The sequence below is a fragment of the Oncorhynchus kisutch genome, linkage group LG8 (genome assembly GCF_002021735.2).
Source record: "Oncorhynchus kisutch isolate 150728-3 linkage group LG8, Okis_V2, whole genome shotgun sequence".
Classification (NCBI taxonomy): Eukaryota; Metazoa; Chordata; class Actinopteri; order Salmoniformes; family Salmonidae; genus Oncorhynchus; species Oncorhynchus kisutch.
The window spans coordinates 75,859,140-75,885,237 of record NC_034181.2 but is presented as its reverse complement, the minus strand read 5'-3'; the positions used below and the strand labels follow the sequence as shown (position 1 = coordinate 75,885,237).

The following is a 26,098-nucleotide window of genomic DNA, read 5'->3' as shown; positions in this document are numbered from 1 at the left end:
CCGGCCGGCCGGTCGATCTCCTGTTTATCACTTTTTAAAGAAATGCCCATAAGGTGTTGGTCAGGTCAGCCTGTCTGACGAGCCTCTGCTTGTTCGCTCTACGGTCGTCCATGTCAAACACGACCCATGCAATATGCGCCCGCTAACCGCCAAAACTAGCCGCCATAGTAAATAACTCTGCCAACAACACATCATTTAAGTGGGTGTTCTGCCCTCATGGGCAACTCAGAACAAATGGCCCAATCCATCATCGTGGTCCTGGGGACGCCAGGTAGAGTAGACCAGGTTCCAGGCCCCTGAGAGAGAGCTCCATTCCCTCCTCTCCCAGCCTTTTATAAATAGCCTCCTGTTTTCCTAAATAAACGGTGTGCGCCCCCCAGCCAGGCCTACACTGGGTAATCCTGTGGTGCTGCGCTGTGAGCAGGTGTTCTCTCTCTTTCTCTGCGATGGAGACCAGGTGTTGGCTAGGCCTCTCCCTATATCTCTTTCTATACCCCTCTCTATACCTCTCTCTCTGTCTGTCTCTTTCTCTCTCGCTCTCTCATATTGTCTGAATAATTAATACTGGCTACAACCTTTAAACAACCTCACGCCAGGCTCATCTGTCATGGCGTCCCGTGTGGTTCCTGACTCGGCCCGCTGCTGTGGTTACCTGGGAGTAGTGAGGATAACACATACAGAGGGGGAGAGGTGAAGTGCTATTTTAACCATTAGCCCCTGGCAGTCAGGGGCAGGCTGGGCTGCAGAAGGCTGTATTGAGCAAGCTGCCCCTGTAAAGCGTGAACGGCCCCCATAGGGTCTCAGGGCCCCGGAGCCAGATTCACTGATTGTTCTGTGTGAAAGGGGCCATGATCTCGATCCTTAGACAAACAAGAGCAACCTGGACTTATGAAATATTTCTCCCATAACATAATTACCCACGGTAGCTATGAATGATGTCAACTTAAATGTTGACAACCTCTTTATTTTCCTACGGAAGGGCCTTAACCCTGGCTATGTGACCGAAAATAGAAAGGGAACGATTATACACAACTACCCTTTCCTTGAATGAGGGTTCCAAAAGGGTTCTTTGGCTGTCTCCATAGGATAGGCCTTTTTGGTTCCAGGTAGAACTCTTTTGGGTTCCGTGTAGAACCCTCTGTGTAAACAGAACTCAAAATGGTTCTACCTGGAACCAAAAGGTTTCTACCTGGAACTAAAAAGGGTTCTTCAAAGGAATCTCCTATGGGGACAGCCGAAAAACCCTTTTAGGTTCTAGATAGCAATTTTTTTTCTAAGAGTGTAGGTAGGACACAAAGTTAGGCCTATCGTAGGACCCCATAAGTTAGTCACACACAGTCACACACACCCACCTCATTGTGTATATCCTCGTAGCCTTGCAGGGTAGCTGGCAGCAGAGACAGCAGGCTGTGGGTCCCTGTTTCTGGGTCTGTGCTCAGGTTAGACAGGGCCTCCCGGCAGCGGGACTGGATGTAGTCCAGGGTCCCGGTGGAACACTGTGAGGACAGACACTCAAAAAAGGTTGGGAAATAATGCATGTATTCTGGGAGCATGAGGGCCTCTTGGAATTCTAGAAGGTAGAATCTGTTAAAGAAAGGTAATGGAATATACGGTATCCTATAAAATAAATCAATCATTATTAGAATCAGGGCAGGGTCTCCAAACCCCCAGTGTACCCCAGGCCCCTCTCACCTCCGCCACTCTGTGTGTAGAGCTGAAGCGGGCTGAGTCTCCAGCCAGAACACAGTGCTGATGGGTCCTGTTCAGGTCATCTGGGGACAGAGGAGGACACACCATAGTCACCACACAACCAACACCAGTCAACTATCACAAAAATTAAGAGGCAATGATGTTCACAACAATTTACTATGAATATAGGCCTACACAAATGCCACATGTTTTCATTCTGTTTTAACCTTTGTTAGGACACGAGACGCCACACCACACTTGTTCACTAGTGGAATGAAGATCGACAGTATAATTGAAATGTCTGTTTAATAACTTTAGTCTCTTTGTTATGATGTGCCTGAGTTATCACCTTGTCGAACCCTTTCTCCCCACTCAAACAGATGGATCGTTTCAACCGTTTCTTGCTAACCTAACAATGCTATCGCTAAACATATCAAATGTCAACGCCTTCTATTAAATAACAACACAGATGCCAGAGTCTGGTTATCACCAGAGTCTACCTGAAAAATCTGTCGATGTGCCTTTGAGCACATCGATCCTAATTAATCCTAATTGCTCCTGTAAGTCGCTCACCACCACTGTTGATACACTGGATTCCTAGGTAAGTGTGTGATGGCCTAGTTCCAGCTTTAGCCACAAGTTGCAACGCCTCTCATTAACTGGTTTATCCCGTTTCGGGGGTGTTTTTGTTGTTTATCAGAAATGCTAATATTTATGCTAACGATCTATTTATTTTCAAACATGTTAAGTGTTGGCCATTAGATTGTTAACAGTGCAATAGTACAGCCTCTCAAGTGTACCACTGTTCACTGAAAAGTGACCTGTTTCAAGGTGTCAGTGGTTCAGGACAGGTTAGGGCATGGGTGTATTCATTAGGGCACACCATTATGTAGGTGGAAACTATGTTGAATAATAATAAATTACATTTATCAATCTGACTCCATTATTACGTGAATAAATGCAACAAGCCCTATGCGTCTTTGGAGGATCTAGCAAGATGGTGAACAATTGCATCACCAACTCAGTATGACTATAATGAACATGTGTCTATCTTGCAGCGTTATGCAGTTATTGAGAGGCTAGATACAAATAGGTAATCGTGGCGACCAATGTTCTAGCATTCATTTATTGATGCACCATAAAAACACATTTGCTGCTCCACACCAACTAAACAGACTGCCAGGTCCTCTATCTACCAATCTCTGTCCAGCAGCAGGATCAGTGAAATGTGAGCATTATTCTACTTCATTGAACAAACACAGTCAGATCTCATTCATTCCCTCATGATGGAGGTCTCATATCAACAAACACTGTCAGGTCTCATTCCTCATGATGGAGGTCTCATATCAACAAACACCAGCCGATCTCATTCATTCCCTCATGATGGAGGTCTCATATTAACAAACACTGTCAGATCTCATTCATTCCCTCATGATGGAGGTCTCATATTAACAAACACTGTCAGGTCTCATTCCTCATGATGGAGGTCTCATATCAACAAACACTGTCAGATCTCATTCATTCCCTCATGATGGAGGTCTCATATCAACAAACACTGTCAGATCTCATTCCTCATGATGGAGGTCTCATATTAACAAACACAGTCAGATCTCATTCATTCCCTCATGATGGAGGTGTCATATCAACAAACACTGTCAGGTCTCATTCCTCATGATGGAGGTCTCATATCAACAAACACAGTCAGATCTCATTCCTCATGATGGAGGTCTCATATCAACAAACACAGTCAGATCTCATTCATTCCCTCATGATGGAGGTCTCATATCAACAAACTCTGTCAGATCTCATTCATTCCCACATGATGGAGGTCTCATATTAACAAACACAGTCAGATCTCATTCATTCCCTCATGATGGAGGTGTCATATCAACAAACACTGTCAGGTCTCATTCCTCATGATGGAGGTCTCATATTAACAAACACTGTCAGATCTCATTCATTCCCTCATGATGGAGGTCTCATATCAACAAACACTGTCAGATCTCATAGCCTCATGATGGAGGTCTCATATCAACAAACACAGTCAGATCTCATTCATTCCCTCATGATGGAGGTCTCATATCAACAAACTCTGTCAGATCTCATTCATTCCCACATGATGGAGGTCTCATATTAACAAACACTGTCAGATCTCATTCATTCCCTCATGATGGAGGTCTCATATCAACAAACACAGTCAGATCTCATTCCTCATGATGGAGGTCTCATATCAACAAACACCAGCCGATCTCATTCATTCCCTCATGATGGAGGTCTCATATCAACAAACACAGTCAGATCTCATTCCTCATGATGGAGGTCTCATAGAGCAGGCCATCACTCTGTTATCATGCCTGGACTGAAAGTGACAAATATCAACAAACACTGTCAGATCTCATTCCTCATGATGGAGGTCTCATATCAACAAACACTGTCAGGTCTCATATCAACAAACATTTATCCAATAAACAGAGATCCTGATCCGATCCCAACTGCTGTTTCGAGTGTATCAGTCCCGTCAGACCACGAGCTTGTTTGTGTGTTTAGATGTCGCCCAGCTCTGTTATTATTTGCTCCACAACAAATCATTAATTTAGCCATTACAGAGCTGTCAATCACAGCACATGTGCATATTTACACCCCGCCTTGAGCAGTGTGGCTGGCTAATGCCTTTGATTTGAAAGTCAAACAGTGAAGTGCTTTAGGAAGATTGATATTATTATGAGGTCGTGAGGGAAAGAACTGAAAAAGAGCATGACAAACAAAACAAGTTCCCCCACTGTTCTGTGTTATCCTCTGATGAGATTGTGAAGGATTAGGTCTCTGGGGGGAATGACTCCCGTCTTTAAAACAGTTTATATCCAATAATAAATGATCTCCATCAATCTGGTCCTCCACAGTCTGATGGCACTGGGGGGACAAACTCAATTTCTGTAATAAATATTTATCTTTCTTTCTCTACCCCCTCATCTGTTGCCACTTGTCCCCTTCCTTTTTCCAGGAAGCAGCAGGCTTTTAAATTTATTGGGTCAACTCTTTCTCAGGTCCCTCGTGAGTTGGGAGCTGGAAATCGTATTACCCAACAGGCTCGGTGTCAGACTTGCATTGTTCTTTTTTAACCACACATATTACACACAACATTAACAGTTGAAAGGTTGAGTCACTGACTAACGGTGCCTAAAAGAAATGATGGTGTTCGTTATGGTACATGGGCACGTTCTTTATCAAAACACCACCAAGCCAGGGGCCTCCCGAGTGGTGCAACTGTCTAGAGGCGTCACTACAGACCCAGGTTCCATCCCGGGCTGTGTCGCAGCCAGCAGCGACCGGGAGACCCATGAGGAGGTGCACAATTGGCCCAGCCTAGGGGATGGTTTGGCCGTCTGGGATGTCCTTGTCCCATTGCTCTCTAGCGACTCCTTGTGTCGGGCCGGGCGCACGCACGCTGACTTCGGTCGCCAGCTTTCCTCCGACACATTGGTCCGGCTGGCTTCCGGGTTAAGCGAGCAGTGTGTCAGGAAGCAGTGCAGCAAAAAGGGGCAAAAACTACAACAAAATGTTTTAAATAATAATAAAACATTAAAAAAACTGCAGAAAGCCACTAGTCAACAGGCATCACAAAGATAGCTTTTATTTCTGTCCCTTGTCGAGGCATTGTAGTCTTGGTTGATTACAGTAGTTAGGGTCTGTACTGTGTACCTGATCCAGGTGTAGGACTGAGACAGACTGACTGTGTGAGCTGCTACAGTACCATAGTGATCCTGTAGGGATCTTCCAAACTGGAACATAAATCCCCATTGATCCAGCTCAGTCAGGTCCAATTACAATGGTGTTTCTAGAGCAGGCCATCACTCTGTTATCATGCCTGGACTGAAAGTGACAAATCTCATCCTGTCTGGGTTATGTCCCATGAGGTCACTCCAACTCATGGTTTCTACTCAAATCAACATGTTTTGAATATGAATATGAGTCTGTTCCTGCATGTTCTTGCCTGTGTCTTTGTGTGTGTGTGTGTCTGTTCGTATGTGTCCAAAACAACTATGCAGTCATATTTCACCAACGATCCCAGACAAATACACACAATGATGTCTTGGAGGTCCTAACCCATACACAGTGAGGGACATGGTGTGCTGCTGTGATGGGGAAGCTAGTGGTAGCCAATAATAGCTGTGTAGCCATGTCCTGTATTGTAGAAGCTAAGAGCAGCCTGACCCAGCAGGCGGAGATGAAAGGGGAAGGCATCTGCTGTAGCCATCAGCATTAAGGTCTGATTTACACCCTCATGGCCCGCTGCCTGTCCTCTCCACTCCATAGAGACACCACCAGCACCGCTGCAACAGCACCGGGTCACAGGACTTCACAAAATAACATTTGGTTTTCTTAACCTCTCTAATGCATGCAATTACATGGAACCTTAGGGTTTCAGATACACAAGCAGGCCAGAGTCCGAGCTACATGCGTAACAGAACAGAACAGGGCTTCTGGTCGGGTTGGGTTCAGACTAACACAATGATGAGAGAGCGAGAAATAGAGAGATAGATAAAAGAGAGAGAGAGAGAGCGGGAGAAAAGGAGAAGGGAGAAAAGAGAGAGAAAGAGAGCGAGCGAGAGTCTGGAGTGCATCCTGCTTCTATGGGTCAGTAGGGACACAGTAAACCAAACACACTAGAACATCAAGTGTAAATCTCACACAGACTAGAGATGTCATGTAGAAGGAATGGTGTGCATGCTCTAGTACCTCTAAGGTAGTAGGAGTCTCCGGACTGCAGTGGGAGGGTCAGTCCAGGGGTGTGGATGTCCCAGGCCACCTTTAGACCAATCCTCCAGCAGCCCTTCTCTGCAGGACCCTCCTCCGAGCTCACACCTGCTAAACACAAACAATCCCACCACTTAGGTCAGTCAGATCAGAACCAAATATACAATAGGAGACAAGGCATATTGTTACATTATCTCTCAGTACAACTTGTGTCTTCATCACAGTTTCTGTACAAGAGGACAGCCTTTTTAATAAAAGTATTTGATGTTAGGTAGCTAGTGGGTGTAGGGTCAGCAGACAGACAGGGTAGTGGGGACTATTCTCCTCCCATAGCCAGTCTCTGAACCTCTCACCGAGCCTCTCACCGAGCCTCTCACCCAGCCTCTCCCCGTCTGTCCTCCATCCGAGGCATGGTGAGAAAACGAGATCTACCCAGCCCCTGTTAGGTCCACACCCTTCAGCATAAATCAATACTAAAGTCTTCCCGGGCCTCTCTCAGCCCCAAGGTAAATCAGGCCTTCTCCTTTGCTCAGCAGAGGACAAATAGTAACTCAATTTCCAGCCAGCGCTTTCTGAGAGAGCCGTTAATGACACTGCTCCTAAAGGACCCAGGATGGGAATGGTGTTGGAGCTGGAGTAAAGAGCATTGTGGTCTTTCCAGCCGGAAAACACTCCGCCGCCAAGCCAGATACCTCCGGATGAGAGCAGCTGGGTGACTCTAAATAAAACCATTCTGAAACACCAGACAGAGCCTTGGGAAAAAGAGACAAATACAAGACTTCTCCCAGACCTGACATGAAAAGTAAGCGTGTCAAAGAAAGACAGGCGTCGTGCAAATAAACATGCTTAGAAGGTTACTGGTTACTGTACGTACCAGACTGTGGGATGTAAAACAGCTCAATTATTCAGTTGAGAAAGAGAGAGAGAGGGGCTTTGACTGCGGCTCGGGCTGAGAACAATGTAAAAAAACATGGGCCCCCTCGTAAAAAAACATTCTGCATGGTAACAATTCCATCTCTGTGGTTCTGGGAGTATTCAGAACGATCTGGCCCAAAGTGAACATAGCATTTCTTGAGTAATGCACAGCGGGGTTAGCGAGCAGTGCTGCTAAACTTTGTCAGGTTTGCCTGTGAAGTCTGGTGCTGTGGGGTCAGTTTGGCCTACAAACTGAAAGGCACAGCTGCAGATAGAACAGGCTACCTAGACTACAGCCCCGCCTGGTCGGTCCTGTGCTGTTTGAAGCCAGCGTTCCCAGGGGTCAAGGGTCAGAAAAAATCATCTCCACAGACTTTTACTCTACAGCAGGTGGTTCTGTTTAGCCAATCCCTCTGAAATGATGTTGGCCCGCTGCAAAGGCGGCTGAGATATGGTTGTGAACTGTATTGTCATGTGAAAAGGGGATTGTGCACCTTGGTCATAAACAGAGTAAATATTTGATTTAAAAATATGATCATGGTCGATCAATCAGAATTTTGTTAGACGATCACTGATTCAATAGCAATGAACTCCATCAAAAAAGATACACTCATATCAGCCCTATAAAATCAGGCTGAGACCCACTATGATAGAACATCTAGGCTAACCACTGCCTCAATACTGCCTCAATACTACTGCTGTACAGTCTAGAACCAGTAATCAAAGCAGACACTCATTATTCCATATCAGATAATTACACATTGATCATTTCTGGAGGAAATGACTTAGATCAGATCATTGAGTGATAAGGCTGGGCGATTTGTTGGAGTTTTGTAGTGTGCCGTTCAGCATGTGTTTAGCCCCCGAATGTGTCCCAGAGAGTGTGTGTTGATGATCTTCCCTCATCCCCTGGCCCTGCTAGCGATAAGGCATCCCAGCCTGTCAGAACAGAACAGAGGCAGCCTGTGATGACATTTGATAATGCCCTGACACTATCAGGCTGATAGATCTGATGGCTGGCTCACTGGAGGCCGTGTCTGAGATAAATGCTGTATAGCTGTTGGAAGTGAGCTGCTGTAGGGCCATATACACAACATTAGCTGTTACCTGCATCTGATAGAGATAGTAGCTCAAAATGACATCACAGTGGAGAAGAAAATAGCTACTTCTAAGGGGTTGTGGGTGGAGTGATAAAAATGGGATAACAAGTGAGACTAAAGGGTGTTTTTGAGGAAGTTTGGGTCTAGTTTGACGGGGATCCACCACTACTGACAGTGATATACAACAACTATTCTGTATGACCTTTGACCCTCACCTTTGTCATCGTCATGACAGCTGTAGCTGTAGACGGCCACAGGAGATAAGCTGACCAGGTTCTCATCATGGTGCCAGCCCACAGCCATCTTACCCATCCCATAATACGGCTCTTCTTTCAGCTGGCTCATAGCTGCTGGGTCCATGTAGTTGAGCAGGGTGACGTTGAACTGGGTCGGGCCAGGACAGGATGTCTTAGCAGGGTTGAGGTTAGAGCATCCCTGGCCACTCTGCTGGTCTTCATCCTCCTCATCTTCAATGTGGTACCCAGAGAGACTGTGTTTTAGCTCAGCCACAGGCTTCTCCTGAGGGCCTAGGACTGTGGTCTCTGTCTCTGTGCTGCCAGCTGGCCTGTGCTTCCAGCCCGTGTGTTTTCCCTCACTGTGTTGTTTTGACGCCGTTGGACTCCCCAATTCAGTTTGTTTAGTCTTCTTATCTCCCATCTCGTCGCCGTGTCTTGACTCCCACGCTGCATCCTGTTTGGACGATGAGCCTTCCTCTTCACTGTGTTTTGACTCTATGTCCCAATCGTCGCTGTGCTTTGACTCAGTCTTTGACTCAGTCTCTCCCTCCTCACTCTGCTTGGACTCAGAGTCTCCTCCATCATCACTGGGTTTGGACTCCTCACTATCTTTAGACTCCGTGTCTCCTTCTACACTGGGTTTAGACTCTATAGCACCAACCAACTCTTTCCTGCACTGCTTGAAAACATCCCCCTCCTTCCTGTCTCCGACATCAGAGCAAAAGAAGCAGTTGAGCTCCCAGAGTGCTTTGCAGGCGGCGCTGAGGTCTGGGTCGCAGCAGGTTCCTCTCTGCTCGTCTGTGTGCCAGGGGATGGTGAAGAGCCGCGTGTCCAGATAGCGGTAGGTGGTTCCTGGCTGACCCAGCAGCACCCGGGACACGGCGGTGAAGACGTCTCGGTCCCTCACCTTCACCAGGTCCCTCAGGAAACAGCCCCTCCGCCGCAGGGTGAACAGAGCAGCCTCCACCCGACCATGGAGCTCCTCAGGCAGGGAGCAGGACCGCCGCAGAGCCAGGCCAGAGTAGCTAGTCTCCCACTGGAAAACAGACAAACACAGATCAATTAGCTGTTGTTCTGATTGCTATGAGTAAAGTGGTCTCTATCTCCAGAAACAATTGATGGAGAACAAGTACACAGACCAAACATCCAACATAAATATTGTATAATTAGCCATGTTCCTTCTAATTCTATGGTTCTGCCTATGAACTAAGCATCTTTCCAAGTGCTGAGTCCTCTGTCTCCAGTGGGATAGACAGAAGGCTTTGGTATGGACTAGTACCAATGGCAGTGGGATGACAGAAGGTCTGGACTAGTACCAATGGCAGTGGGATGACGGAAGGTCTGGACTAGTACCAATGGCAGTGGGATGACAGAAGGTCTGGACTAGTACCAATGGCAGTGGGATGACAGAAGGTCTGGACTAGTACCAATGGCAGTGGGATGACAGAAGGTCTGGACAAGTACCAATGGCAGTGGGATGACAGAAGGTCTGGACTAGTACCAATGGCAGTGGGATGACAGAAGGTCTGGACTAGTACCAATGGCAGTGGGATGACAGAAGGTCTGGACTAGTACCAATGGCAGTGGGATGACAGAAGGTCTGGACTAGTACCAATGGCAGTGGGATGACAGGTCTGGACTAGTACCAATGGGATGACAGAAGGTCTGGACTAGTACCAATGGCAGTGGGATGACAGAAGGTCTGGACTAGTACCAATGGCAGTGGGATGACAGAAGGTCTGGACTAGTACCAATGGCAGTGGGATGACAGAAGGTCTGGCTTAGTACCAATGGGATGACAGAAGGTCTGGACTAGTACCAATGGCAGTGGGATGACAGAAGGACTGGACTAGTACCAGTGGGATGACAGAAGGTCTGGACTAGTACCAATGGTAGTGGGATGACAGAAGGTCTGGACTAGTACCAACGGCAATGGGGTGACAGAAGGTCAACAGTGGTCTGGACTCTGGACCAGCCTGACTGTCTGACTCACCAGCTGTTGGAAGCCATGGTCTGAGGGCCCGAGGTAGGGGATGCGCTGGTCTCCTAGCTCCTGCAGCAGCCTGCGCCTCTGGAGAAGAGGAGACCATACACAGGTCAGTACAAAGGTCAGCAAAGATGCACACATCATGATGATTTTACAGGTAATGACATGTACGATAGAAGAGAAGAAGAGATTAATTCAGGGTTTTGGGAGTTGACGAATGCATTAGCCTACATTTAAACTGAGACTGTGAAGCATCAGCATCCCATTTAATTCAACCTCCCCAGATGATATCCCATAGTCCCCTAGCTTCATTGTCGTCTCACATTTTTATGATTTCTGGGTTCTGCAGTGAGGTTCTTCACAACCTTATAAAGAATGCCCTGCTGCGTTCTGCGTACTGGCTCCCTCCTATAAAGACCCAACCTGGTGGAAGGATCAAAGCCCTTTCATTGGCTCACATTCCATTCCGACCTGTAAATCCAATGGCAACCAGCGTAAAACTGCGATACCCAAATAAATTTCACAAGTGCCGAACCCTCCCCTCCCCTCCCCTCACCTCCTTCCCTCCCTCCATCCATCTCTCCCGTCTGCGTCCCTCCGTCCTTTATCCTCTCCCCACAGGTGCACACACCCCACACCCCACACCCCTGTCAGCCACTGGCTGGCTGAGAGCCGGCGGGCGAGAGTGCCATGTCAGTGACCCGCTCCTGCCTTTAAACCTTTAAATGTGCTGTGGACACCGGTGTGAACGCTTCGCCCCACCCCTTGCCGCACAGCTTCCCCGCAACAGCAGTGAGCAAAGCTCCGAGCAGAGTGAAGGCTGTGAGGTTTAAGGACAGCAGGCCTCGTATATATTCCCAGACATTTACTACATGCGTTTCACATTTCTGCCGGCCTAATAATGCCAGAGACCTCATGCGGGACGCGGGGGAATGTGAGAGTCCCGACCGCCAAAATATGTCCTGACTTTTAGAGTGAAATAAAATGTCCTGTTAAGAACATTAAAGTGTACGCTTAAAAAGGTTGTGTCCTGAATGACTCAAAAGAGGGCTGGATCAAAAAGTGGACAAACAGAAGGTATGTGCATGAATACAGAGGAAAATGTGAAATGTCAGTATGGGAGACGGAGACCCTATTAGCTTTATGTTGTTAGTAGATTTCCCTTCAGGGGGCTACAGCTTTATCTGCAGACTAAACAACACCAACACCATCAACTACAACACCACCAACACAAACACCACCCCCACCATCAACTACAACACCACCAAAAACCAACAACACCACCACCAACTACAACACTACCACCAACAACACCATCAACTACAAAACCACCAAACACCAACAACACCACCACCACCACCAACTACAACACCACCATCACCAAACACCACCAACACCATCAACTACAACACCACCAACTACACCAATAACACCAACACCACCCCCACCATCAATTACAACACCATCAAACACCAACAACACCACCACCAACTACAACACCACCACCAAACACCTACAACACCACCACCAACTACAACACCACCAAACACCAACAACACCACCAAACACCACCACCACCACCTCAACACCACCAACTACAACACCACCCCCACCAACTACACCAACACCATCAACTACAACACCACCAAATACCAACAACACCACCACCATCAACTACAACACCACCAACTACACCAATAACACCACCACCAACACCCCCACTATCAACTACAACACTACCAAACACCAACCCCACTAACACCACCACCAATTACAACACCACCAAACACCAACAACACCACCAACAACAACTACACCACCATCAACTACAACACCACCAAACACCACCACCATCAACACCACCAAACAGCACCACCAACTACACCACCAAGACCAATAAGACCACCATCCAACATCACCACCACCACCAGCAACACCAACATCAACAACACCACCACCACCAACAACAACTACAACACCACCAACATCAACTACAACACCACCAACATCAACTACAATACCACCAACTACACCAACAACACCACCATCAACTACAACACCACCAAACACCAACAACACCATCAACTACACCACCAAACACCAACAACTACACCACCACCAACAAACACCATCAATTACACCAACACCAATAACACCACCACCCCCACCATCAACTACAACACCAAACATCATCACAAGACAATCAAACACCAACAACACCACCACCAAATACACCACCACTACCAACAACACCACCACCAACTACACCAAAACCACCACCACCAAACCCCAACGCCACCAATAACACCAACAACAAACCCACCCCCACCAACAACATCACCACCATCAAAAACACTGACAACAACACAAACAACAACACCACCAACATCAACACAATCAGGATGCACAATGGGCTTCCAGACAACCCGGCACTCTAAGTTATTCTATTTAGAGTGGAACACACAAAAGGAGTGGAAAACTGGTCCACAGACAGAGTGAACCTACAACACAAAACAACATACACTATTCATGGTTTCCTATGTGTGTAACCAGTGTGTGTTGTTCCTGTATGTATGTGTGTACAAGGCTGGTTGGTAGGCCGTTGCCAACTTGACCTTAGAGCACATTGCCCTGTGTGATGTGCATGTAGGCATACACACAAACACACACACACACACACACACACACACACACACACACACACACAACTGGGCTGGATAGCACACTTCCTCAGCTCCAATCGCACACAACCAGGCTGTCATGCACATGTCGAATACATCAAGCCACTCAGAAATTCCACAGGAAAAAAAGACAACCCCAGCCCTCTGTAGCAGATGGGCTCTCATTTCCTCCTCTCTTGTCTCTCCTCATCTCCTCTCCTCTCTCCTTCTCTCCTCTCATCTCCCTGTATATCAGAGCAGGCTCTCTGTCAGTTAGAGACGCTGCTAGAAACCAGATTACCAATCCCATAAGAACAATGACATGGATGATTTACTGTAACCAGTCGTCTGTTCTGAGTGATATATCTGATGCTGCTCCTAATCTCTCTCTGTTGGCGGGATTAAAGTCCCCTTGGCCAGACTGTTTATCACATAAATAGGGGCTCTGTTCTCTCAGATGTGGACATGAGAGGGAAATCAAACGGCTGGTATTTTAGATTTTTGACACTTTAATGAGTAGATTCATATGTCCAGTGCTTAGATCATTATGGCTCAAAATAGAAAATAATGTGTCTACATCAAAATTGCTGGTGGCAGTGGAGAAGAGCTTGTTTCCTCTGAGAGGGTGGTTTTCTGAGGACTACCCCCATGGGTCCAGCATAACCCTGAGCAACCCGGGGTCCCAATGGACTGGTTTTGACTCGGGTTGCTATGCTGTAACAATCAGAACCAAAGTCGGGGTGTATGTGGAACCAGACCTCCAACCAGTAGATGGCGTTCTACTGAGAGCCAACCCCAGCCCCCTCTCATCCCTACGATGACGCATTGAGAGTTAGCTGCCTAATAGAGCGCTTTGTTTTGGAAGCAAACAATTGGTACTTGTGTGACACCGATTTCAGAAAATGGTCTCCTCCTGCAAAAGTGACGGTGAATCAGTCTCCTGTAGAACATCAGCCTCAAACAGGGAGACAGGCAAAGACATCAAATGCGCTTCCGCCCCATTTTCATTTGGCACCCCATCGCAGAATGTGGGGAGTGGGTGTGGGGCGGCCAGTGGTAAGGAGGATGGCAGGAAGGCCAGGGAGTGCCCACGTCGGACCGGGGGAGGGGAGGGGTGAAGAGAGAGACCAAACGGATGAGGTTCACACCTGAGTCAACAAGCCTGCTGTGAGGAGTAAGGAGTGGGTAGTCACCGGACCTCCACCCCCCCAGCCCTCTGGACCTCCACCCCCCAGGCCCTCCATTCCCCAGGCCCCTGGACCTCCACCCCCCAGGCCCTCCATGCCCCAGCCCTCTGGACCTCCACCCCCCAGGCCCCTGGACCTCCACCCCCCAGGCCCCTGGACCTCCACAGCCCCATGGACCTCCACAGCCCCATGGACCTCTACCCCATGGACCTCCTCCCTGCAGGCCCCTGGACCTCCACACCCCAGCCCCCTGGACCTCCACCCCCCAGGTCCTCCACGCCCCAGCCCCCTGGACTTCCACCCCCCAGGTCCTCCACGCCCCAGGTCCTCCACGCCCCAGCCCCCTGGACCTTCACCCCCCTGGTCATCCACGCCCCAGCCCCCTGGACCTACACTCCCCAGGTTCTCCACGCCCCAGCCCCCTTGACCTCCACCCCCCAGGTCCTCCACGCCCCAGCCCCCTGGACAACCCCCTCCCAGGTCCTCCACGTCCCAGCCCCATGGACCTCCTCCCCCCAGCTCCCTGGACCTCCACCCCCCAGCCTCCTGGACCTCCACCCCCCAGGCCCTCCATGCCACAGCCCCATGGACCTCCACCCCATGGACCTCCTCCCCCCAGCCCACTGGACCTCCACCCCCCAGGCCCTCCATGCCCCAGCCCCATGGACCTCCACCCCCCAGCTCCCTGGACCTCCACCCCATGGACCTCATCCCCCCAGCTCCCTGGACCTCCATCCCATGGACCTCATCCCCCCAGCCCCCTGGACCTCCACCCCCCAGGCCCTCCATGCCCCAGCCCCATGGACCTCCACCCCCCAGCCCCATGAACCTTCACCCCCAGGCACCTGGACTCCCTCCACATCGGTGACAAACAGCACGTAGCTACCTCATACACAGGGCATGTCTCTGACTGCTTCGAACCACGGTGAGATCACACATCACCTAGGTGCCATCACACACACACACACACACAATCCCTCACACACACTTCCTTGCACACTGACACTGTCCCTCCCTTCCCCCTAGGCTACATGGTTGTTTTAACTGACATTTAGGCCCCGGGACATAATAAGCACTATCCATTCAAAGAAAAGCAAAACTTTAACTGCCTTTTGACATTTTGTTTCCGACAAATCGTGGCATAATGCATTCTCAGAATCACACACACTGGTCAGCGGTCACTTTAATGGTTATGGATGGGAGGTAAGTGATAAGTGACTGAACAGTGTAATAAATGGTTAACTGATTGAAACATCTGTTGAGTGACCTGAGAACCAGGCCACACAGGGCAGTAATAATGTGTAACCCCACACCCACACACTGGACCAGGAGGTGGGGATGCATATTCATCTGTCTGGCTACATCCTGATCAGATCAGGTGGTCACTTGCTCATGTACTAAATAGTAGGTGTCAAATATAGTTTTTCTATTGAATATGTCAAAAGGTATTGCAATAGTACACAGCTCCAGTAGAACATGATGAGCCTCGATGCTCCTCCTGCCCGAGAGGAAAAGCTGATCACCAACATGTATCTTCATATGTGTCCTGCCTCAGCAGCTCAACTCAGTAGTCTCTATCACACACACACACACACACACACACACACACACACACACACACACACACACACACACTGAGGCAGACACACAGACGCACACACACTGAGGCAGACACACACACACACACACACTGAGGCAGACACACACACACACACTGAGGCAGACACACACACGCACACACACTGAGGCAGACACACACACACACACACACTGAGGCAGACACACACACACACTGAGGCAGACACACACACGCACACACTGAGGAAGACACACACACACGCACACTGAGTAGATATTTTCAGTAGAGATCCATTCAGGTAGATGATGAAAAATGGCCAACTAGTCCTCGTTGACACTCTCCTCACTAATTGTTGTTTGGGGCTGAAGGGGGACATTGTTCACTTCACTTAGCGGCAGGTCAGAGAGGGGGTGGAATCATTCATATTAAAATATGTCCATCCATCTATCTGAACACACCGGGGCCAAGTCATTTAAAGGGCCGGTGTGATGCTGCATGGAGCTGGGCCTGGGCAGACCTTTCACACCCTGTTTAGAACACGGATCTAATAACATTACCAGCACCGCAGGCTGTGTGATCACCAAGGATCATTATTTAAACACACACACATACACACAAACACACTATAGGCCCACACACAGAAACACACACACACACACACTATAGGCACACACAAAGCACACACACAAAGCACATAGTACTATAGACAATCATACTGGTTGATATTCAGAAATGTATACACACCCACAATGACAATCACTTTAGGGAAGACAGTCAAGTAGCTTAAATAGCCATTCAATTAGCCCTTTGTGTTCTCCCCCCAGGCCCCTCTCACAGTGTTAAACCCAATCCGTGACACAGCCACGGGCAGGTGTAACCTTGTCAGGCGTTAGGAGAAAGCAAAAGAGAGAAAGAAAGAGAGAAAGATGATTCACCCCAAAGTATTTACACATACACCTGGGGTAAGCCTAGACACTGACATCTTGGCACATACAAGGCCTGTCCATTTAAGTGCTTTTCAATGTGTCCATGGTGTCAACATCTATTTCACACTCATCTACACCTAGAAGGAGAAAACTATGTTTCCATGACCTTTACCCAAGGTGTCAAATCTGGAGAGGAGAGCGAGTGAGGAGAATGAGAGAGAGAGAGAGAGAGAGAGCGAGCGAGAGGAGAGCAGAGCAGAACAGATATTTAAGAGGTATGCCCTACCTTACATAAGCAGAAAAGTAAAGGGTGTTCGCCACTTTGGCTTTAATTGTTATTTTGTGGGCAGGCCATAACACTTCCATTACGATTATGTCGATAGAGAAAGCTTTTTAGTTTTCACCTACAAATGACAACATGGTTTCATGAGGTCAGCTGTTTTCCAGGCAGAATGGACCATTTTAACACTGACACACATTCCCTAGGTATTCAGATTCAGACACAGGCCAGTTTGTTGGGGGAGAGGTGAGGGAACGAGAGGGGGGAATGAGGGACGGAGGGAGGGGAAGGAGAGCATTGATTGAAAGACTGTGATTAGCAGTTTTCAGCAGGGTGCGCTGGGGCCATCAAGTTGTTCTGACAGCCTGGTCGCGTCCTGAGGTGCAGTCAAGGAGAAGTGCTTTAGAGAGCGCTCTCTCTCTCCGTGTCTCTCTCTATCAGTCTCTTTCCTCCCTCTCTTTCTCTCTCTCGCTCTCTAGCTAGCCGGCCACACTTCTCTGCCCAGCCACAAAATCAATATGGCTCTGTAAAGTGCAGGCGGCCCGGGGGAGACTGAGGGCTAGAAGCGGGGCCAAGGTGTCCTCCAGGCCTGTCCCACGGGCCGTGTCAAGGACAGACCCGAGCCAGGATACCGGAGGCTGAGGCTGGGGTCTGCCATGCCCCCCTCTGCCCCCTCCCCTGTGTCCGCTGACGCGCCTGGAGGACAGGATCGATAAGCAGGTGGAGCGTTAAATACTCTGCCCCAGAGGGTGTCCCGCTGCTGGGGCCCAGCCAGCCAAGACTCAGCCTCCTGCTCCCTCCTCCTGGAGGACGGACGGTCGGTCTGTCGGTCTGGTCTGGTCACACCTGAATTGGACGTTTTGTTCTCAGACAGAGAGACAGAGACTGGAGATCTCTGACAATAAACAGTTCAATAACAGTTAGAGAAACATCTCTGCTGTGGAAGGTAGCAGCGTGGCCCACTGGTCACACAATGTAGCTCCTTAACAGGACACAGGTCAACAGAAGTCAGCCACGGGGCATGGGCCTGCTCAGGGAATTGGTCAGTAAGCTACCTGAACACTCTCCTACAGTTAAGACAATACAATGTGTTCATAGCTTTATTATGGATAATATCTAAACCATAATAGAGCAAATAGCAATAGACTACTTATTCAAGCTCGCTGTCAATAATTGTCCTAATTTTGATACAGTGAGTGAAACAGATGGGTGATGTTGAGAGGATTTCAGTCATTCCGAGTGTCTGTGTGTGTGAGTGACTGATCACAGTGGAAGTGGCTTGTGTTGCTAATCCAGAAACCAGTGTACGACAGAGTAAAGAGCCAGCTCTGTGTTCCATCCACAGTGTTAACAGCACAAGCTGATCAACCCCTTCAGATGGCAGCTAGTCCCCTTCCCTGTCCTTAAGGATCTAGTCTAGATGATCTGCTGCCTGTCTGCAGCTTCACTGGGGATACAGATGATTTCCAATCCAGATGGAGACTAGGGCTAAATCAGGGTAAACCAGGGCTGATTGTGTCATCTGAAATGGCATTGTATTAGCTAGAATCCATTTAGTGAAAAACAAGCATGTTTCCTTTCTATTTCCTTTACTAACCACTATGTACTGGAACAGTATGTTACTAATATCTGAGACTAAAGGGACAGACAAGAACACTTCTTAGGAAGTGATTCAGTGTTGTTACTGAATCACTACAACAGAACAAATCTAACCTATGTGTCTCAACTTTACGATTAAGACTCAGATTGCTATTGAATTACCGGACAGATATTATTTGGGAATGTTTACATGGTTTTTGACTGTCTTCCTGGAATCCACCACAAGATAAATAGTCTACAATGGCATTAGACAAATACTAAAATATACAGGAGCAGAAGGCATCCCATCAATTCCTATTCACTGTTTATTTATTTTCCTTCCTTCACTCATTGTGAACCAAGGATAATATTCTACCAGGAATTGAATGCCTTAATCCTCTTTACACTCTTCCTAGTAGCCTGGATGGTGACAGATTAACAGACCGGACGTTTCCAAACCCTGGGGGGACAGCCTACTGCATGCATGGCTTTAAGTGTTCTGGAGGGTTAATATGAAGCCAGTAGAAAAGAAAGCAGTGGTGGTGGTACTGAATATTACTGATGAGTTCCAGGGGAATGGTTGGTGCTGATGAGCTCCAGGGGAATGGTTGGTGCTGATGAGCTCTAGGGGAATGGTTGGTGCTGATGAGCTCCAGGGGAATGGTTGGTGCTGATGAGCTCTAGGGGAATGGTTGGTGCTGATGAGCTCCAGGGGAATGGTTGGTGCTGATGAGCTCTAGGGGAATGGTTGGTGCTGATGAGCTCCAGGTGAATGGTTGGTACTGATGAGCTCCAGGGGAATGGTTGGTGCTGATGAGCTCCAGGGGAATGGTTGGTGCTGATGAGCTCCAGGGGAATGGTTGGTGCTGATGAGCTCCAGGGGAATGGTTGGTGCTGATGAGCTCATGCCAGTGTGGGTCAGACCCAACTCATTTAGCCTAGCCTGAGACAGAAAGTAAAATGGGACTCGGTCACGTACTAGAAGATGTTGGCTGTTCCCAACTTCCCCCACCACCTCCACCCACACTGGTCTCAGGGAAGAGGGGGATATCGCCGTGGTTACTGTTCACACTCCTGCTAATTATTAGAGCCAATCAGAGAGGTTAACAGGGCGGAGCCTGAGGAGATCATGTTCTGGGGCATTTAACATCTGGCAGAGATGGAGGTGAATACATTACACACTGGCCTCCAATCCAAATAAAACACTCTTCACATCTGAAGTGTACTTAGCACAGAGGGGAGGGAGGGAGGGAGCATCCCATATGGTGATGTCCAAGTGCCACCTAGTGAAAACTATGTGGCTCGTCCAGTCAAGTGACGGTCCTCCAGGCTCCAGGGGAGAGGGGGTATGCCCCAGAAAACAGCCCAGACAGGAGGACCCATCTGGACTGAGACAGCCCTGTCACAGGCCTAGCTACCTATGGCACCAGTCCAACACAGTCAACGCTAAGAAAGATCTACTGCCACCAATGCCAAAAATTTGACTAGGGACCCAATACCACTAACCTACTTTGCAAGAAAATTTGCCAAATTTAAAAAAAACTTTATCCAACTGTTATGATTTCAGGTTATCCAAAGGTTACAATCACGTCAACATCAAGGGTGACACTGAGCCATGGATGTTGGCGTGGACGATAATTGTGTAAAGTGATGATGTGGGACGTAGTTACTGTACATAGTTGACATCATATGGTGTTACTGACCTGTACTCTCTCCAAAAACAATACTTGCCCAGAGTGTGCTCTCTCCATCTCTCTCTCCATCTACCTATCCATCTCTCTCTTTCGCTCTCTAGCTCTCCACCTCTCTATCTACCTCGCTCTCCATCTACCTCTCTCTCGCTCTCCATCTACCTCTCTAGCCCTCTCTCTCCATTAGCTCTCTCTCTCCATTAGCTCTCCATCTCTCTCGCTCTCCATCTCTCTCTAATTCAATCTCCAGTAGTATGGTCATTGTTTCTAGCCCTGCTGTTGGTCCTGGCTGCTACGCTGTGTTTGTTGTGATGGAGAAACAGATGTGTGTCTATGACTGTGTTTAGTAGCTATGGGCCATCCCCTCCCATCATTAGTGGAGCTAGAAATCACAGCCCTCCCCGTGCCCAGAGGTGAGAGAGATGAGAGTGGAGGTGAGCCTGAAATAATGCTGATGTCCCCCAGGGTCAGACCTCCATTATGGCCGCTTCAAAAACTATTCATCTGGCTTGTAGTCACTGGCCGAGAAATAATTACTTAATCTAACCTATGTAATACAGCATGACCAGCAGTCCAGTCAGGTCCAAGTGGGTGGGGGGGAGAGAGGAGTGGGAGAGAGAGATTGGGGCAGAGAGGGGAGAGAAAGCCACAAATTACAGGCCCGTCTCTGCTGCTACTAGGTGACTGATGTACCAATCACCATCTGGATATGGCCTTTACACTAACACTGATTTAGATATACACACACACACACTTTAATTTTTTTGCAATGTGGTCACAATATACTCAGCAATCCCTAAACAGGGTCTGACTAAAATAACTTACTAAAGATAACACCCATTCCAACCACTAATCACTAAAGTGAAACAGCCAGGGAACGGAGTCCAGTATATTCACTCTAACCAACCAAAACAACACACCAAACAGAACCCCTAACTTCCTAAGTAGTAGACCAGAGCTCTGTGGTCCCTGGTCAAAAGTAGCAGAGTTTTGTTCTATCTAGTATGAGGTCGGACAGGCGTCCACCTCTCTAACCACTGCTCAACACTGCCACCTAGAGATGTAGGAGAAACTGCTAGAGTCATCACCAACACCACTATGATGGTGAAATAAACCAGCACAACATCCCACTACACACACACACACACACACACACACAATAAAATTCAGTGCAGTCCGTCTCCATAAATGTCACAGTGAAGTATGGAATGACATGAATAAATACAACAACCATGAGTCTCCAGTCAGTCAGTGGAGGCATGGCTACGTCGCTGGCTGTCACAGATGGGATCCCAGGTGGAGATTTAATTAGTTAGGGTTGAAGTCAGTCTCCCTTGTTGTCTGGGGGTCCTCGCTCGGCACGCGCTACTGTAAACATGCTCTATATCCTAATCAGGTGTCACCGCCGCGTTTGATCAGTCTGCTAAAACTTGTCACAAATCCCCGGCAGAGAGAGAGAGGAGGGGGGAGGAGGGAAGGAGCGGGGAGAACAAAAGGAAGGAGCTGTCAGAGGGAGAGAGAGGGGGGAGACGGAGGAGAGTTTGCCCATTAGCAGCATTCTCCATCTCTCTCCGGCTGCCCATAGTGAGGAGTCCCCTGGTGACAGACAGCTCCAGGTCTCTGCTATACAACACAGGTACTTCACTTCTCTTCACCACCGTCAGCACTATACACACTAACACAGCTGATCACTAGAACAACTACTCCAGCTAAACACTCAAGTAGTAAACTAGTTTCTGTTGTTTACCCAAAAAACTGAGATAAGCCTACAAGCTGCACCCCTTTTTGGTTTCTGCAAACACTTTCAATAGTGGGTCTTTTTCGTTAAAAGCACCAAATCAGAGACAGACACGTCCCCTCCTCCCCTCCAGAATGAGAGAAGACAGCAGGCAGTGGAGTTGGTATAGGAACACACGCTCCATTAGATACTGTTTACTTTTCATTTATGTTGATATTGAATACATTAGCCGATTGAACCTCCTAAGAACACTGCAGAGTGACAAGCCGGAATCAGTCTTTGCAACTACCATGGCAACGGAGATTACCACAAATAGAAAAAAATACCTCTGAATAGAACGATACATAAATTAATTAAAGGACACAAAAACAAGCAGAGAATTAAAGTTGGAACATCTGTCAGAGACTTAGCTTCCCATCCTAATACCAGTGTTAGAACATTTATACCCTTGAAGTGAATGATCCCTTCTTTAATTGACAGTCAAGGAAAAGTGGTTGCAGCAGCATCCTGTAGCCGCTGATAAGAAAGCTTTCCCCCTCTCCCCCCCAAAAAACAGTTTAAAGAACCTTGGCACTAATCCCTATTGTCATCCCAGTGCAGTGGAAGGACTTACAAATAGCGATAACTCGACAGAGGCTGTCTGTTCCTGAGGAGTTAGGGACAGGGTAGCGGTCGCATGCTGGAGAATCAGTCACTTAGATTAATACAATCCACACGCGGCGTCAGTCAGGCATGACACTAGACTGTCACTGCATTTACATCCCAGTCCATCCCTACCGTTCTATATGACAATGTGTTTAAGAAGGTCCACTCACATCACAATGAGCCTCTCTCTCTCTGTGTGTGTTGGTGGATATGATGCTTTACTGGTGATCCTGGAAACAACAACTTTGCAAAGCTTTGTATCACAATTTTTACATACGGAATGGGTGCCACTGTCACACACACAAGTAGGCCAAACACACACACACACACACACACACACACACACACACACACACACACACACACACACACACACACATAGAAACAGTTGTTTATTTGTTTGTTTGCTTGCTTTGAGAGCATATGGGCAGAACACAAAGAGAACACCTAGACTAAACTGATGAGCTACAGAAGCGGACTAATCTAAACCAAAAACTCCACAGATTATCAAAACCAAACAGCAACATAACTGATCAAACCACAAATAAAATGGTAAGACTATTGTGGCAGAAGACAAGGCTAATAGATGGCATCTCAGCCACTGCTGAGCCTCAGTGTTCAGGCTGTACGCCTGTGTGACTCCTCCACTTCAGCAGTCCTGAGACAAATGACAGTGGCTGCCCTCGACATTACAGGGCCAGGGCACGCATGACACTAGGGCTGACAACTGAAGACACACAACACACCCCTAGCTGCCTTGATAAACACACACACAGCCCAAAACAGCACTGACACAACCTCTCTCCCTCCACCTCCCTCTCCTCCCACCTCCCTCTCTCTCCATCTCACAGGAGACAACCCTGACTTCAGGCCCTTACCCAGGCAAGTGGATCTGACCTGCTGCCCCCCAGTCAGCCTCATCTGAATACACAGAGACAGGAACAGGAGAGGAAAGGAAATCTGCCTATATTATGATGGGAAGAGAGGAGAAGAAGAGAGGAGAGGGGGGTGAAATGCCGTCAGGGGGCTCTCTTCTTTATGCACGTATGATCATGTGGTTGACAGCACCGGTGGGAAGAATTATGGACTGTTGAACAAAAGGTTGAGGTCTGGCTGGTTGGTGATGTGATGGTACCTGGATGGAGAGGCAGGCAGGCAGCTAGGCAGTGTTGGGGCCTGACAGTGGTGGACTTATGACAAGTACCACCACGCACACACACACACACACACGGCACCTCCTCGCCATCCGCTCGCACCAAAGTCTGTCACTCAGAATGGGCCAAGAACGCTGCACGTTAGAGTGAGCGTGGGGGGCGGAGAGAGGATTGAGGGGGATTCTGGTCAGAGGTTAAGCGCAGAGAAGACAGCAATGAAAGGCAACTGTCATGCACCAGCGCACGCTGAGGAGCACCTGTCTCATGGAGAACATGCAAAGAAGGAATGCTCTCCGAGTCCTGACAACACCCCTCCTCCACACCCCTATTACCATCACTACCCCCCCACACAGAACACACACAGTACACACACAGTACACACACATAACTCAGCCCCTCTAAAACAGAGTGGCGGCACTACACCACAGAAGGCAACGCCTGCCTGACAGCATGCCAATTAAACTGGTGACCCCTTCTCTAACATAGCATATGCATGACTAAAGTTAGCTGGGCTCATGAACAAAAACACAGGCTGAGATAGAATCACTGAAAGATGAAGAGGCTACCTGGCTGGCATCAACAGGGATCATGGAATATCCAAAGAAATGATCCATCAAATGGTCGTGGCTTATTTTTAAATGAAATAAGCCCTTAATATCTGACGTCAGGTAGAGAAAGGTATTTTATGAATGGTGGTTAGTGGGTAAGGCAAGGTAGAGGCAAGGCACTCCAGCTGGCTAGGTTACACTAGGCTCCAGTGATGGGGGCAGGGGGGCACTACCATTCTACTCCCTCCTCTGTCTCCCTCCTCTGTCTCCCTCCCTCCTCTGTCTCCCTCCTCAGTCTCCCTCCTCAGTCTCCCTCCTCAGTCTCCCTCCTCAGTCTCCCTCCTCAGTCTCCCTCCTCAGTCTCCCTCCTCAGTCTCCCTCCTCAGTCTCCCTCCTCAGTCTCCCCTGGGCAGTGTACTACAGTACTACATGCCAGGTACTTTCATTACACACGTTTATGGAAGATATCTTATGATGTACAAATTAACAGTTACAATTTACAGGGCCTTATGAAAGTGGACTCCTGCAGTTTTTGTGAATGGAGGCTATTGAAGCAGTCATCAGAAGCAGATGTTGGCCAAGTCTAACGTTAGCTAACTGCTAGGTAGCTCAGCTTTATTGGAAAGGTGAGTCATTACAAAGGAAAATAAATTCACAAATAAACAGCAACACCACCAGCCCTGTAATATAAATGGAGCAGGTGGATTCATAGGGAGAGCAGGCCTTCTGAGAGCTACAATAGGTAGGCTAGCTTTACTGCTATAGGACCAAGAGCAAAAGAAAGTTAACTTACATGATGAACGCCAAAGACAGCACGCCACAGACTGCACCTCAAGTGTTTGTGACAGATGGCATTAGGAAAATTAGATTAAATTAGAGGACTGCTGCAACAGTCTTCTCGTCCTCTCCCTCTCTCATCATTAGTCACTCACTCTCTCTCTCTACAGTGTGTCCCCCCCTCCATACATACGTACAGATTCAAATGAAAATAATGACCTCCCTAGATTGAAGCCTTGAGTGGCTAATGAACCCCCCTGAGTCCCCTCTGTCTGAGGTGAGCGGGTCATTCCCATGTTTATTTAGTACGGCCCCACCACAGCCACACACACACCACCTATTGATCAGATTGATTATTCCATGTATATCACCGGTGATAGGGCTCTGTGTGACTGATGAACTCTGGGTCACACTGAACGTAAACTCATTGACTCTGACAGCTGAGATGATCCATTGTCACAGCAGCTCGTTTGGGAAAATACGAAGACATCAGCAATAATATGCCAATGCCAATATGAACTGCTAGGTAGAGCTGATGAAGACATGGGATCTGTCAACGGAGAGGGTCGCCCACAGCTAACAAGCTAAGCCTGCTCAGAACAAAACCTCTGACTGGTGGTAAATTTGACTTCTGAAACTGAGCAACTAGGCCG

The 26,098-nt window shown here is 48.2% G+C and overlaps 1 protein-coding gene across 3 annotated transcripts in view; it reads right to left on the bottom strand.

The window, feature by feature from the left end:
• The window catches only part of LOC109883903 (FTO alpha-ketoglutarate dependent dioxygenase), a 184,003-nt gene that overhangs the window by 150,584 nt on the left and 7,321 nt on the right, over nt 1–26,098 (bottom strand). For 2 of the 3 annotated variants that reach the window (XR_004210909.1, XM_031831238.1), the window contains exons 2-6: nt 10,689–10,766; nt 8,675–9,731; nt 6,427–6,555; nt 1,693–1,772; nt 1,353–1,496 (exon numbers count right to left, since the gene is read on the bottom strand). Coding sequence is in view for 2 of the 3 variants with exons in the window: in XM_031831238.1 (XP_031687098.1) it covers nt 1,353–1,496; nt 1,693–1,772; nt 6,427–6,555; nt 8,675–9,731; nt 10,689–10,766 (1,488 nt within the window). In the remaining variant the exon portion in view is untranslated. The remainder of the gene's footprint in view (nt 1–1,352; nt 1,497–1,692; nt 1,773–6,426; nt 6,556–8,674; nt 9,732–10,688; nt 10,767–26,098) is intronic. The other variant, XM_031831239.1, reaches the window with a different exon arrangement.